General features: G+C 40.3%; 1 protein-coding gene across 1 annotated transcript in view; it reads right to left on the bottom strand.

The window, feature by feature from the left end:
- The window catches only part of CALCOCO2 (calcium binding and coiled-coil domain 2), a 997525-nt gene that overhangs the window by 728464 nt on the left and 254556 nt on the right, over window positions 1–14505 (bottom strand). The window contains exon 3 of the mRNA XM_044055399.1: window positions 4835–4925. Within this exon, the coding sequence (XP_043911334.1) occupies window positions 4835–4925 (91 nt within the window). The remainder of the gene's footprint in view (window positions 1–4834; window positions 4926–14505) is intronic.

Consider the following 14505-nt stretch of genomic DNA (forward strand, 5'->3'; position numbering starts at 1 on the left):
GTGTATGTATTCATACAGTGCATTGGTGTATAATTCAGCAGTCCTGCACCTATTTTCCATTTGCATGGGTGTCATGAAGTTAGCCACCTCTGTTTTTAGAAGTCCAAAATTGGCTTTGGAGAAGTTTTTTTTACAGTGGTTTCCTTTAGGGGGGTGAGAGTGGAATGTGGCTATCCATGGTTATTAGCTTGTGGTCAGATCTGACCAGGGAGGAGTTGATTACTGGTGTAGAGCAACAGTCGCCCATGTTAGTAATGACCAAGCCAAGGATGTTTCTGCCCCTGGTGGGGATAAGAATGAGTTGGTCCAGGGTGTTGGAATTAATGAATTCCAGAACACATTCAGCAAGTGTGTTGGTACACGAGTCATTTTCCCAGATAATGGAGGGGTAAAGTCTCCCGCTATAAGGGTATTAGCTGTACCCTAATATCTTCCAGTGTGTTTAGGAATGTGGAGTGGGAGTCTTGGGACATGGGGGGGATCTATATCATGCTACAACCTGGACTGCAGTTTTACCCAGTGTTAGCTGTACTTGAAGTATCTCTGATGCGTTATGTTGGGCTACTAGTCTGGAGGTGTGCATATCCTTTATGAATATGGAGACACCACCATCTTTAGTGCTTCGGTCCAGGTTTAGGGGCCGAAAGGTGTGGTATGAATTATAGCCTGGTAGTGCTGGGGTGCTCTCTGGAGCCTTGAACCAGGTCTTGGTCACTGCACAGATGTCGATGTTCTCCATTTTAAGGAGGGCTTCGACCGAGTGCATTTTGAGATTTAGACTTCTAGCACTGAGTAGCATTACCCTCAAATTTTGTTTGCTTGTAGCTGTTGTGGTAATTTTGTTTTCAGGACATTGCCTAAAAAAGGCACTATAGGGGTGGCAACAGCCTTGGCCAGTATCCGGAATCCCTGGGGTGACAGGTGCAGGCCATCTCTGGCGAAGCATCAAGGTCTGTCGATCATGTCATCCCAGGCCGACAGATACTGGATCCCCTTAGAATGACACCAGAAACTTAGCCAATTGGTGAAGTCATTGTCAATCATTTTCTGCCTGTACTGTGGTATCATTCTGTGTGATGGTAGGATGCTACTCAGAGCTAGAGTCATACCTGCCTGGGCTACAAGATCTGGGAGCTCCTCTATGTCTCTTTTCATGTAGTCCAGGGAGGTATGTCTCAGGTCATTCACACTAACATGGACAATGACAGAGTCATATTTGTACCTGTTGTGGAGTGACCTAAGTGCGTGTGTTATGTGGTGGATCCTGGCACCTGACAGGCAGCTGACCATAACTTTCTCCTTATTCAACATAGTGAGTGGGACATCAGTGTGTCTTGCTATTGAGTCACCTATGACTAGTGTATTGGGTAAGTTGTTTTGCCTTATGGGCTTTGGTTGAGTGGCATACTGTTTGTGTGAGTTGTGTGTCTCATGGTTTGTGCTGGGATGTGGTGGCTGTTTACGTTTCTGCCTCAGTGGTCTCTGTTTGGGCAGATTTTTATTCAGAGCCTCCGCAAATTTAGGTGAGTGTTTTGTGTTAATATGTGAGGGTTGTGGCGGTGTATGCTCTGGAGGGCTATGTGTTGAATGTAGTGTGGTGCAGGTGTTAACCTTCTCCTCTTGACTGGCTAATCCAGTCTTGGCTGGAGAGTGCTTGGTTTCCAATTTGGCTATATCTCTGCATCTCTCACAAGTCATAGTGTTGGGAGGTAAGAGGAGAGGGTTGCCTGTGTACATGAGGCAGTTGCCACATTGCCTCAGGATGCCCAAGTTCACCAGTTTGACAGGAGAAAGCACAGGGAACTGACCTTTAGACATGCCTGGATATGAGCTCAATATATTAAGTGCTGAAGCCTTTTACAAGAAAAATGTCACTCAAAGTGTCTGTGTCTGTACAGAGCACTGCCAAACACTGGAGGGGAAACTAATACGTAGACCCTGAAAATTTAAGGATGAAGTATTTAGGCAGATATTCTAAAGTAAGGAAGAAATCAAGCAGTACTTACAAAAAGAAAGAATTAGCTTGTCAAGAATTATGAAAACAGGGGAGTCACATGAATGGCTACTGCCTGGCTACTATTAATGCTGATCTCAGCACAGTTTCACTCTGTTGGTATAAAATACTCCTTTGCTTCTTCTCTCACCAGAAGCAAAATGTTAGCACCAATCCCAAGAAGAGAAGCAGGCCACGGCTTGTTTGGTGATCCACAGTCTTGTCCCAGAGGATGCAAGGGTCTGCAGGCTTGTAGCTTTTCCTGGCAGATGCCTCGAATAGCAACCAGACCAATCAGGTATGTTAAGCACAGACACTCACTGTCCAACCAGAAACAGTCTGGAATCAATGCACTCTGTTCCTTCTGTCACCAGGACCAGAATATAAGCACAGATTCCAAGCTGTCACCTATAAAGCAGTTATTAAGCTTTCTGGTGATCAGCAGTCTCCAAGAAATAATGTAACTGCACTCCATCTCTCACCAGGAGAAAACAGAAGCACTACTTCCAAGATGACTACTGAGAGGTAGAATGTGGGCTCTACAATAACTGGCGGTCTTGCAATAGATGCTTAAATGTAAGATGAAACAAACAGATTATCCTAAACATTGCAGTGTGCACTAGAGAAGTTAGATGTGAAAGTATGTAACTTAAGTTTTACCTGTCTAAAAAGTTTGTCATTTAATTTGTCAGTATGTGAGACTCATGTTTTAATTTTCATAGTGTAACTGCATCTCTCAAATACTATGTTTGTTTTTTTCAGGATTAAGTGAATGTCAGTATACATGAGACAATTGCTACATTGCCTGAGGATGCCCATGTCCACCAGGCTGGCCACAGAGATAGCAGGAAAGTACCTATACATGGTTTAAGGTTTGTTACTATGGGTTTAACAAGGGAGAAGTGTGGGTAGATTTAACTGGACTGGGATGACAACATATGGCCAAAGAATGGGTGCTATACACAGTGTAAAGTACAGCGATCTAACAAGGCCATGCTGCTCTGCATGCAACTCAGATACTCCTAGAGCAACAGGGGGACTGGGGAAGGTTGCAGGGATAGTTATTATATGGGAAAGCATCTGCATCTATACAGGGCACTGCAAACCACCAGAACATGGAGAGCAGCCTAGTGCAAACAGTGGGCTTACAGAGAATCAGAAAAACAAGTTTTACAACAACAAGGACTATAGACCAATCAGAAAAAACACACAATAAGCTTTCAGCAGCAGCCTTCAACACAGATAGCTTACTTACAGGACACTTCTGCCACAGGAGTACAGTCAGAAAACCCTCAATGTAAAAATGTTGGTTTTAGAGCTCAAGTGCAGGGAAACTGGCCAATCTAGATGCTAGCAGACATGATGTAATTAAGTACTACAGCAGAAGTGGAAACTGTTCAGGTTTGAAACCCTACTAAAGTGTGAGAAATGAAGCAAGTACTACACGAGTCTTATGAAATACAGCAAAATAATCAGCAGAAGTGCAAAATGGTACTTATTTAGGGTCTATATTACAATGTCGAACGCACAGTAGTCCGAACGTCATAATATCAAACTCATATGTTCGAACTATGAAAGTAGCAAAGCCATGGAACACAGATTTTTTTCCCAGGGATAAAATCGGTGGACAGTTTTTGCGGCTTTGCTATTTCCTCCACTGTGGTGAGATCTCGGAATTGGTATATTTAAGTAGGGGGGTGTAGGGGGCAAAGCCCACTACATTAGTACAAGTTTTAAGTGTATGTGTTTTTTTGTTTTTGTACCGGAACAGTGATTTTTTTCCCTGGGAAAAAAATTGCTGTTCTGTGTTGTCGTAATTGTTATGTTTCGAACTTCCTGGTTCGATATAACCTCATTTGGACTATTGTGCGTTTGACTATGTGATAGTGACCCCTTATTTGTGTTATTTTAGCAGCTGATGGCTTTAGAGGCAGTAGAGAACAACAACAAAATGGCCAGGAAAGCTGAATACATGCTCACACCATACCTGCCCAAGGCCTTTGACTTATTGCCAGGAAAAAAAGTGCTACTTGTCTGAAATCTCTTCAGAATTCTTCAGACACCTACTGAGCTCTGAACGTACCTCCAGACTGTCCACACATGGGGAATAGTATTACATTTCCATATGATGCAACTTGTCCTGCGACCATCAGGATTCACTCCTGGTTCCTCCCTGTTGTGGCATCAGGCAAGTACATTGCCTCCCCATTTTTGTACACCCCAGTTCTACCTTCCTAATAACTTAGCCCTGCATTAAATGGTGCTTCCCTTTCCACTATGGTCTACTGTGGTCTCCGTCTGATTACCTTCTCAGATGCTTCTCAGTAGAATCCTTTGTAAATATCTTCTGTGAATTTGACAACATGTTGAACCTAGTTTATAAAAATGAACATAAAATAAATCTAATATTACTACAAGTAGGTACAAATATCCTGTACATAAAAAAATAAAAAACAGCAGCATGAACATAAGTTTATATTAACCAGTTGTGCCTCTCCTCAATATTAAACCAACTCCCTGTTAAATCAAAGAAGGAATTGCAATGTTAATGAGGATAAGAGCATGCTCAGAACATCCAGGGCAGGAGACCTGCCATGACACGAATATGCTCAGAACATCCAGGGCAGGAGACCTGCCATGACACGAGCATGCTCAGAACATCCAGGGCAGGAGACCTGCCATGACACGAGCATGCTCAGAACATCCAGGGCAGGAGACCTGCCATGACATGAGCATGCTCAGAACATCCAGGGCAGGAGATCTGCCATGACACGAGCATGCTCAGAACATCCAGGGCAGAAGACCTGCCCTGACATGAAAACTCAGGCACTGCAACCTCACCTTGAAATAAAATCTGCTGCTCCTGTCCATCAGTATCTGGCATGGGGGACCACAAAAAAGTGTAATAGTCCCGTACAGTCTTCCATCCAACCTAAGGAAAACAAAATGAGACAGTGACTCATCTATACAACGGTAATGGTAAGCATCTTCATTTATTATCCACTAAACTGTGTATCACTGCTGTATGAGAGTACAAGGCCTCATTAGTGTAAGTCTGAAATGGATCCACTAAACTGTGTATTACTGCTGTATGAGAGTACAAGGCCTCATTAGTGTAAGTCTGAAATGGTTACCACTAAACTGTGTATTACTGCTGTATGAGAGTACAAGGCCTCATTAGTGTAAGTCTGAAATGGATCCACTAAACTGTGTGTATCACTGCTTTATGAGAGTACAAGGCCTCATTAGTGTAAGTCTGAAATGGATCCACTAAACTGTGTATTACTGCTTTATGAGAGTACAAGGCCTCATTAGTGTAAGTCTGAAATGGATCCACTAAACTGTGTATTACTGCTGTATGAGAGTACAAGGCCTCATTAGTGTAAGTCTGAAATGGATCCACTAAACTGTGTATTACTGCTGTATGAGAGTACAAGGCCTCATTAGTGTAAGTCTGAAATGGATCCACTAAACTGTGTATCACTGCTTTATGAGAGTACAAGGCCTCATTAGTGTAAGTCTGAAATGGTTACCACTAAACTGTGTATTACTGCTTTATGAGAGTACAAGGCCTCATTAGTGTAAGTCTGAAATGGATCCACTAAACTGTGTATTACTGCTTTATGAGAGTACAAGGCCTCATTAGTGTAAGTCTGAAATGGATCCACTAAACTGTGCATCACTGCTTTATGAGATTACAAGGCCTCATTAGTGTAAGTCTGAAATGGATCCACTAAACTGTGTATTACTGCTTTATGAGAGTACAAGGCCTCATTAGTGTAAGTCTGAAATGGATCCACTAAACTGTGCATCACTGCTTTATGAGAGAACAAGGCCTCATTAGTGTAAGTCTGAAATGGTTACCACTTGGAGGATTATCTACTAATACATTGTTTGACTGTAACATACTGACCAGACAGGCAACCAGGGAAGATCTGAATTAGCTAGATTTTTGGGAATTGTGCTTCCATTTGTTTGTAATGGCACCAGCCTTGGCATCAGCCAAGTATACACCAAAGAGAAGTGGTCCTAGGATCAGTCGGGGGGGGGGTAACTGCTAGTACCTACTCTTTTCATCTGCCTTTGCTGTCTTGTGGACTGGCAAAGAAGTTGCTGCTGACACCCCTTATGAAGGCTGTCTGACTGACACTCCTTATGAAGACTATCTGACTGACACTCCTTATGAAGGCGGTCTGACTGACACTCCTTATGAAGGCCGTCTGACTGACACCCCGTATGAAGACTGTCTGACTGACGCCCCGTATGAAGGCTGTATGACTGACGCCCCGTATGCAGGCTGTCTGACTGACGCCCCGTATGCAGGCTGTCTGACTGACGCCCCGTATGCAGGCTGTCTGACTGACACCCCGTATGCAGGCTGTCTGACTGACACCCCGTATGCAGGCTGTCTGACTGACACCCCATATGCAGGCTGTCTGACTGACACCCTTTATGCAGGCTGTCTGATTGACACCCCTTATGCAGGCTGTCTGACTGACACCCCTTATGAAGGCTGTCTGACTGACACCCCTTATGAAGGCTGTCTGACTGACACCCCTTATGAAGGCTGTCTGACTGACACCCCTTATGAAGGCTGTCTGACTGACACCCCTTATGAAGGGGGTCTGACTACCTTCTTTATCTTTTTGTCTCTGCTTTGCAACCTAATAAGAGTTTATTTGCGCCATCATCTTTCCAGAAAATGCTCAAATGCCTCTCTTGCATTGTTCTATGCTATAGAGACTGCTCTCTTAGCCTCTTTGTTAGCCAACCAGTATTTCTTCTTAGCCTGGTGATTTGGCATGTTGATTACATGTGACTGTTCAGCTTGGGGTACTTTACACATTTCAAGTAAAGAAAACTTTTCTTTATTTAAACAAAGGGCCAGCAGCAACCCCATCTAATGTGCATAAACCATCTGTTAGCTGTAGTCCCATAATCCATGCGTTAGCAATGAGCCAAAAGAATAAGAATATTAAATGTTACAGTGGATAGTTGCTCATCCATGCGTTAGCAATGAGCCGAAAGCCTAAGAATATTACATTTTACAGTGGATAGCTGCTCATCCATGCATTAGCAATGAGCTGAAAGCCTACGCATATTAAATGTTACTGTGGATAGCTGCTCGTCCATGCGTTAGCAATGAGCCGAAAGACTAAGCATATTAAATGTTACAGTGGATAGCTGCTCGTCCATGCGTTAGCAATGAGCTGAAAGCCTACGCATATTAAATGTTACAGTGGATAGCTGCTCGTCCATGCGTTAGCAATGAGCCGAAAGCCTAAGCATATTAAATGTTACAGTGGATAGCTGCTCGTCCATGCGTTAGCAATGAGCTGAAAGCCTAAGAATATTAAATGTTACAGTGGATAGCTGCTCATCCATGCATTAGCAATGAGCCGAAAGCCTAAGCATATTAAATGTTACAGTGGATAGCTGCTCGCCCATGCGTTAGCAATGAGCCGAAAGCCCAAGAAGATTAAATGTTACAGTGGACAGCTGAAAGCCTAAGAATATTAAATGTTACAGTGGATAGCTGCTCGTCCATGCGTTAGCAATGAGCTGAAAGCCTAAGAATATTAAATGTTACAGTGGATAGCTGCTCATCCATGCATTAGCAATGAGCCGAAAGCCTAAGAATATTAAATGTTACAGTGGATAGCTGCTCATCCATGCATTAGCAATGAGCTGAAAGCCTAAGAATATTAAATGGTACAGTGGCAGTGGATAGCTGCTCATTTCTAGTTTGAAAAGGTATCAGCAGGTCAGATTATGTGAAGTTAATTTTTTTAATCCTGGCATGCACCCATGTGGGCGGTCACAGTGTTACTGAGGAATGCAGTCAATAAATAAAGGAGACTGGAAGCATGCAATGTTTGGTTTTAAAGCATTCTTAGTACTGCAAGTATATTTTGACAAGCATAAGTATCTTACTTTGGATCCTGGGTTGAAAGAGAATGGGAGGGCATGATATTTCAGACTATTAGAAGCATTTATTGCTTAGCTGTGCAAGACGTTACCTTTTCTCATGCATGTCATATCATCTCTTTTTAGAAAATATTGCGTCATTAAAATACAACAAAAACTTTAAAACAAACATAAAATGAAAAGTCCAATTACAGCAAATAAATGCATTAAAATAGAAGAACTAGGCACCTACTGGGAAATCAGAATCATTTTAAAAGAACTTGTTACATAAGAAATACTTGTTTATTCAACAGTAAACAGGCAAATACAAAACCCTTTTACATGCAGTGCTTGCCAAAACCTTAATTTTTCCACTATAAAGGGATAATATATTTTTGATGAAAGAACATTTTGGGAACTGAATATTATTGTTTTGACACCCAACCATCTAATTCGGAGCCTTCTCATAGTATCACAGTATCATAGTAGTTAGAATACTGGGCCACTGACACTAAAGGGCCTTTTTAAGCCTACCCAGACTTCCCAATAAATTCTGATAGGTATTGGTTCCAAAGGATTTGTATATATACTTGGGTATTGATGGACAAGCATTTACAAGCATCCTCTCTCTAATACAAACATAGGTGCCAGACCAGGGGTATAATTATGGTTTCCATCCACTGTTCCAGGCTTTACCAGCATAAGTGCAGGGATGAAGTCTGCTTCACATGGATGGGAAGTCTGTTCCAGAGAAGGGGGGGGGGCCTCTGAGACACATCTCTCATCTCACTCTATTCTCCTACCAGACATCTCAGAAGCTCAACCCAAGACTTACTAAATGTTCACAAATCAAATACTAAAGCAGGCAGTAACCTATATAGTTGCCACCCCTTTACTGCATGGAACAAACTCCATGTAGAAATAAGAAATCAGACAAACCCTAAAAAAATGTAAAATTGCCACCAAAGAATACTTGAAAAAACACTGGACCTGCCTCTGTTCACACCCTCCCTAACCTAAATCCGCCCTTCTTGCTTTAAAGCAACCAGCGTAGACCCCCGACTCAAGTCACTCTCCTTTACTATTCAGTCTGACCTCTTAACTAAGCTGCATGCTGCCCAGTACTGGTTATATACGATATAACTTGACAATTATTGTAAAATATGGTTTGTATTCATAAATAACTTAGACTATTTTTATTTTCTGATATTGAATTGTAATGATGATTGTATACCTAAAAGACTCTACAACTAGTCTTTTTGTCTAATGCTAAATGTCTATTACTATTGTTACTCTGTCCTATATTACATTCATGGAGCTTTTCTCCCCGGGACTCCGCTGAAAAAGGGCTTTCGCTCAGTCAGACACTCCTGGTCAACAAATGTAAAATAAAAATAATGAATAAAATGTCCTGCTTATGTTGCAGTTGAGGTTTAGGTGCCTGTATTAGGTGTTTCTGATGATACTTGTTGTAATTTTGCGCAACAGGTCGATTAGGGCTGGAACAAACAGTAAGTCCATTAAGGCTGGATTAGACAACAGACCCATTAGGGCTGGATCAGGGATGCTCTGTAGCCCAAACATAGGTCGCTTCTCAGCAGCCTATAGGAGACTGAATACAAGGACAAGGCTTTGAGGTGGTCTGCATAGGACTTCTTTTGCACACTATGAATTCTTTTTTGTGAGGAATCTCTGAGAGCGCTCCAGTTGTTGCATATGCCTGGCCATATACATACTAAAGAGGGTATATGTAAGCAATAAGTGGTATTACAAAAGAAGAATACAGCAGACCAATGACATGTTTAGATCTACATGCCAAACCTCTGCTTATATGTTGTACAACACTGAATTCTTCACTAAAGTAAACACATGACAGTCAAATGCCAAATCACTCTCTATATGCATAACCAAAATCCCTTACTACAGAGTCTACTCTTAGGGGAGAATTTTTATTGTAGGAGTTTGCTGGGGTGACTACCTTTCTGAAAGACACTATGATGCACTTTTTGGGATTGAGTTTTAAAGCAGGACTCTGGCACCAATTATTAATCTGTGTCAAGGGTCTAAGGGAGAGTCAGTGACTGCATCCAATTTGCAGTCATCTTCAAAGCTGGTCAGCCAGAGGCCTTCTTACATACAATACAGTGAAAGGAAAACAGAAATAGCAGGCTTTCAGAGCTTAGAGGTTTCAGTTGACACTTTTGTAATGCACAAACGTTTTATTATTAATCAGTTGAAGGGTGTAATGTTATTTATCTGTACTATGTAAATGTTTATGGGATTTTAACTATTGTATTATGGAATCGAGTTTATAAGAAACATGGTAATTCAGAAAGGAAAAAAGCAAACAACATCAAGAAACGGGTGACAAAAATTAATTTATTTAACTAAAGGCTTAACCTAGATTACAATTTTCAAAAGTCAAAATTTTCCTCAAATTAAGTATATTAATGACTTGAAAAAAAATTCCATGAACATGAATTGCTGTTACTTTTATTGTATCCTGATGTCTAACCTACTTGAGATTTCCCATAGCAAAATGTGGGACTCTGTATACAACGCTTCACCTTAGCTTATGTAACATTCCGATCCTTCTGCTGTTTATAAACTTTGCAAAAGAATTCTCTAGTTTAGTTTTTGGGGAGAACACTCAGAAACTCAGCTGATGTTTGCATCCCTGTAACCCCACTGTCGGTAAATCTGGACTCTCTTAAAGCTTGTGACTCAGGATATTGCCATTTTAAATATATTAAAAACATTACAGTTGAAACTTTAAAAATCTACCTTTTTGCAGATACAGATGCCCACATATTCCAAGGTGATGTCTTCATTTGTATATGGCCAACACATGGTGTGCTACACAGCATGGAAGTGTCTTTGGTGAAAGTTCAAGTTCCTCTAATATGCACCACAGTGCATTACATACCACGTTGTACGAGTCTATTGTATTGCTGATCCTGGTCTTGGTATACATCTGAAATTTCAGGAGGCTGGTGAGCACAAGGGATCATCTGGTATCCACCAGACACTGTTGCTACTCCTCCTAAACTGCAATGCTGGGCCACAGCCACTGTAGAAGTTCCTCTTCCTGCCACTAAAAGACTTTGCATTCTAGAATAAGGGTTATAAGAATGATAAGGGTGGCTGCTGGCAAAACCATTCATGAGCTGGCTGTGGATGCACTCAACTCACCTTCTTGTCATTTGCTCAGTTTAAAGTCTGGGTTTAAGGACTAGTGTACGTTTGTGTGAAATAAGTTGAAATATTTACTCTCCGGCTGTCGTTAAAGCTAAAACTGTCCCAGGTTTGCAGAATGTCTCTGACTACCTCATATTTTTGATTTGCCAAATCAATGAGGATTACAGTCAATAAATACAGAGGGGGGTTGGCAGTGAATTAAATCAATTTACCTCTTATTTTATGCTCATTTTAAAGTCTGGCTTTAAGAACTAATGTGCATTTTTGTGAAATAAGTTGGAATAGTTACTCTGCGGCTAATATTTACCTGAAACAAAGTTGAAGCAGCTGTCCCTAATTTTACAGACTGAACCCTGATCTTGTCTAATATTTTTGGTCTGGCAGATTGTTGAGGAATGTAGCCACTATATAAGGAAGAATAACTGTTGCTGAAAGCAACTTAACCCTCTTGTCATCTGTTCAGTTTAAAGTTTGGCTTTATCTGACTTTGTATGAAATAAGATGGACTGTTTATTCTCTGGCTACTCTTTGTGAGAAACAAAGTTGAAGCTGTCCCCAATTTCATAGAATGTCCCTGAATTTGCCATACATTTTTACTCTGTTCCTCATAAAATCTGTGATTTTCTAACAAGTCATTGAGGAGTACAGCCAGTGAAGAACGACTGACATTTGAGTTTTCAGATTTCGTACCCTTCAGAAAATGCATTTGTATGAAACAAGTCTGGATACTTGTGGCTACTGTTTTTGCAAAAAAAAAAATGAAATGGCTCCCAACTGTACCTGATTTTGAAGAATGCCCATGATTTTGCATCAGATTTGTGGTCATTTTCTCGTAGCATTTCTATTTTTCTGTAGATTATTGGGAATTGTTGGAACAATTCATACAGAATTAGGTTTAAAGGTAGACATGATCTGAATGAGCTATGATCTGAATGAGCTATGTAATGTTTGCCTAACAATGACTGGGTAGATTAGAAGTGATGTATAATGTTTGCAGATAAAGTTTTATCAATATGGTCTGTGATGTAAAATGCTTGCAGCTAAGATTATATTATTATATAAATGTATGATTGTCTGTGTCATCAGTAATAATTCAATAAAGATGTTTCTTGTTTAAAAAAATTCTATTTTTCTAGCTAATTACTGAAAACTGCAGTCACTAAATAATGACAGACATTTCAGTTTCAGACTTCATGTCTGCAAAAAATACATGCTAATGCAAAACCTATTACAACTTTCTAAGCAGATAATTGCACTGTTTAAAATCTGTCCCTGATGCAAGGTCTTTACCTCTGGCTTTTGTCCCAGATTCTTGCACTAAGAGAACAAAATGTACTATTTTTTTATCATACTCAGAACAAGTGTTTACACCAAAGTGACTACAACTTCTGGGTTGTGTCTGTGGATGAAAGTAATTATTCTCTTGTTGTTTGCTCAGTTTAAACAGTCTGACTTTGTAGGGCCATTCTGAATTTATGTGAAATGAGTTGAGATACTAGACTATTGTACAATTGTGTGAAAGAAACATGAAACACATTACTCTGTCCATATTTATTTACTTTACTACAGACATCTAAGGTACACACAGTCAACAATGGGGTTATAGTAATGAGTACAGGGGTTGTATGAGAACTTCTGATACTGCTGTCATGATCAAACAGTCATTAGTCTGGCTTTGCAGGACTAGTATGCACTTGTGTAAAGCAATCTGGAATATTTTACTGTGGTCATTTTTATCACAATCACAGATGCAAGGTGCATACAGTGAGATGGCTGTAACTGATAAAGATTTTTGGGGACTGAAATGATTGGAGTTCATAAATGGTATTAAATCAGTGAGGTGAATCCAACAGCACATGTACATTATGCGTAGTTCAAAACAAAAATTGTGTGTGGATTGGTGAGGCCCACGGTACACAGTACACTTAATCCATTACAGACAACAATGCACAAAAACAAGCAAAATTAAAGTTCTGTCCTGAATATTCTAAGATATAAAGAAGGAGATTAAAAATGCTGACTAAATTCTTCTAAAAGTATAGTGAATGAGGCTGAATATGCCTCTTGATGCTTGCTGCTAAGAGGCATATGAGATCTGGAGAAAAGGGGAGTGGCAGAGCATTATGGGAATGATGGGGAGCTATTTTTAGCTTGGAAGAGTCTTAAAAGTGTTGTGTGACTGCTGTCTGCAGGTAACAGGTCCTGCTGTTGAAGTGAATGGACTAGTTCATCTAAGACGGCTTTTGGATCAATCTAAATAGTTATCTGATAACAGATGTAAAAATAAATGAATTATTAATTATGAAAAACTTTGCTGAAGTTGAAACTGAATTGCAATCCATTTACATTTTTGGGGTATAGTGGCTGTATTAATGGGATCAATGTACACTTTACTTTTATTGGTGCAATGACCAGATATCAGGCCTCTGTACCCTTTGTAAGCTTAATGAGGGAATATCAGACCCCGTGAATCTGTTTTTGGTGTAATAACTACACATTAGATCCCATATACATTTTGATGGTTTTATGACTCCATTATCTTGACTACAGTGAATTCATTTATTTTTACATTATCACTTACAAGATAAACTTCTCACTCCGACACAGCATGGCTTCTGTCCCAAGCATAGTACAACCACAGCTCTGCTATAATTTCTCACCACCTTAGCCCTTGCTAAAGATGATCACAAACTCATATCATGTCTATTCCTTGACCTTTCTAAGGCTTTTGACACTCTCACACACACTCTGCTACTTAATAAACTTGTAGACCCAAAATTCTCCCCTGATACAGTTGGATGGTTCTCTAGCTATCTCTCTGATAGGCAACCGTCATGATGGGACTCAGCCCTACTGATGTTCCCCAAGGTTACATTCGTGGACCTCTACTCTTTAATATATTCACCAACTCACCCCGCTCCTCTTGTCCTCAGTCTAACATTGTCCAATACACAGATGACTCTACAGTCATAACTACTGCTAATTTCCTCTTAGAATTCCTAACAAATACCCTGACATCTTTCTACTCAGTAGAGACATGGCTCACTAATAATCAGCTCATTCTCAACCCTAAGAAAATAAAATTACTACTCTTTCTACCTAAATATACAAACCACATTAAACTTTCCTTCTCCATATGGTCCCTAAACAATACTCCAATAAAAGTCAAAACTAGGACAAAACTCCTTGGCATTACCATTGACGACCAACTAAAATTCAATCTTCACATTAACAATTGTATCAAAAAAAACAAATTCCTAACTACTGAAGCTATGACTTCTCTTACCCATGCATACCTTCTACCATACTTAACCTATTGTTCCCAAATACTCAAAAATCTGAACTCCTCCTTACTTACCAAATTAGAATCAATCCATCACAAAATAGCTAGATTTGCAGCTCAACAA

This window comes from Protopterus annectens, chromosome 13.part0 (assembly GCF_019279795.1).
Source record: "Protopterus annectens isolate FY-2018-M chromosome 13.part0, PAN1.0, whole genome shotgun sequence".
In the NCBI taxonomy this organism is placed as follows: domain Eukaryota; kingdom Metazoa; phylum Chordata; order Ceratodontiformes; family Protopteridae; genus Protopterus; species Protopterus annectens.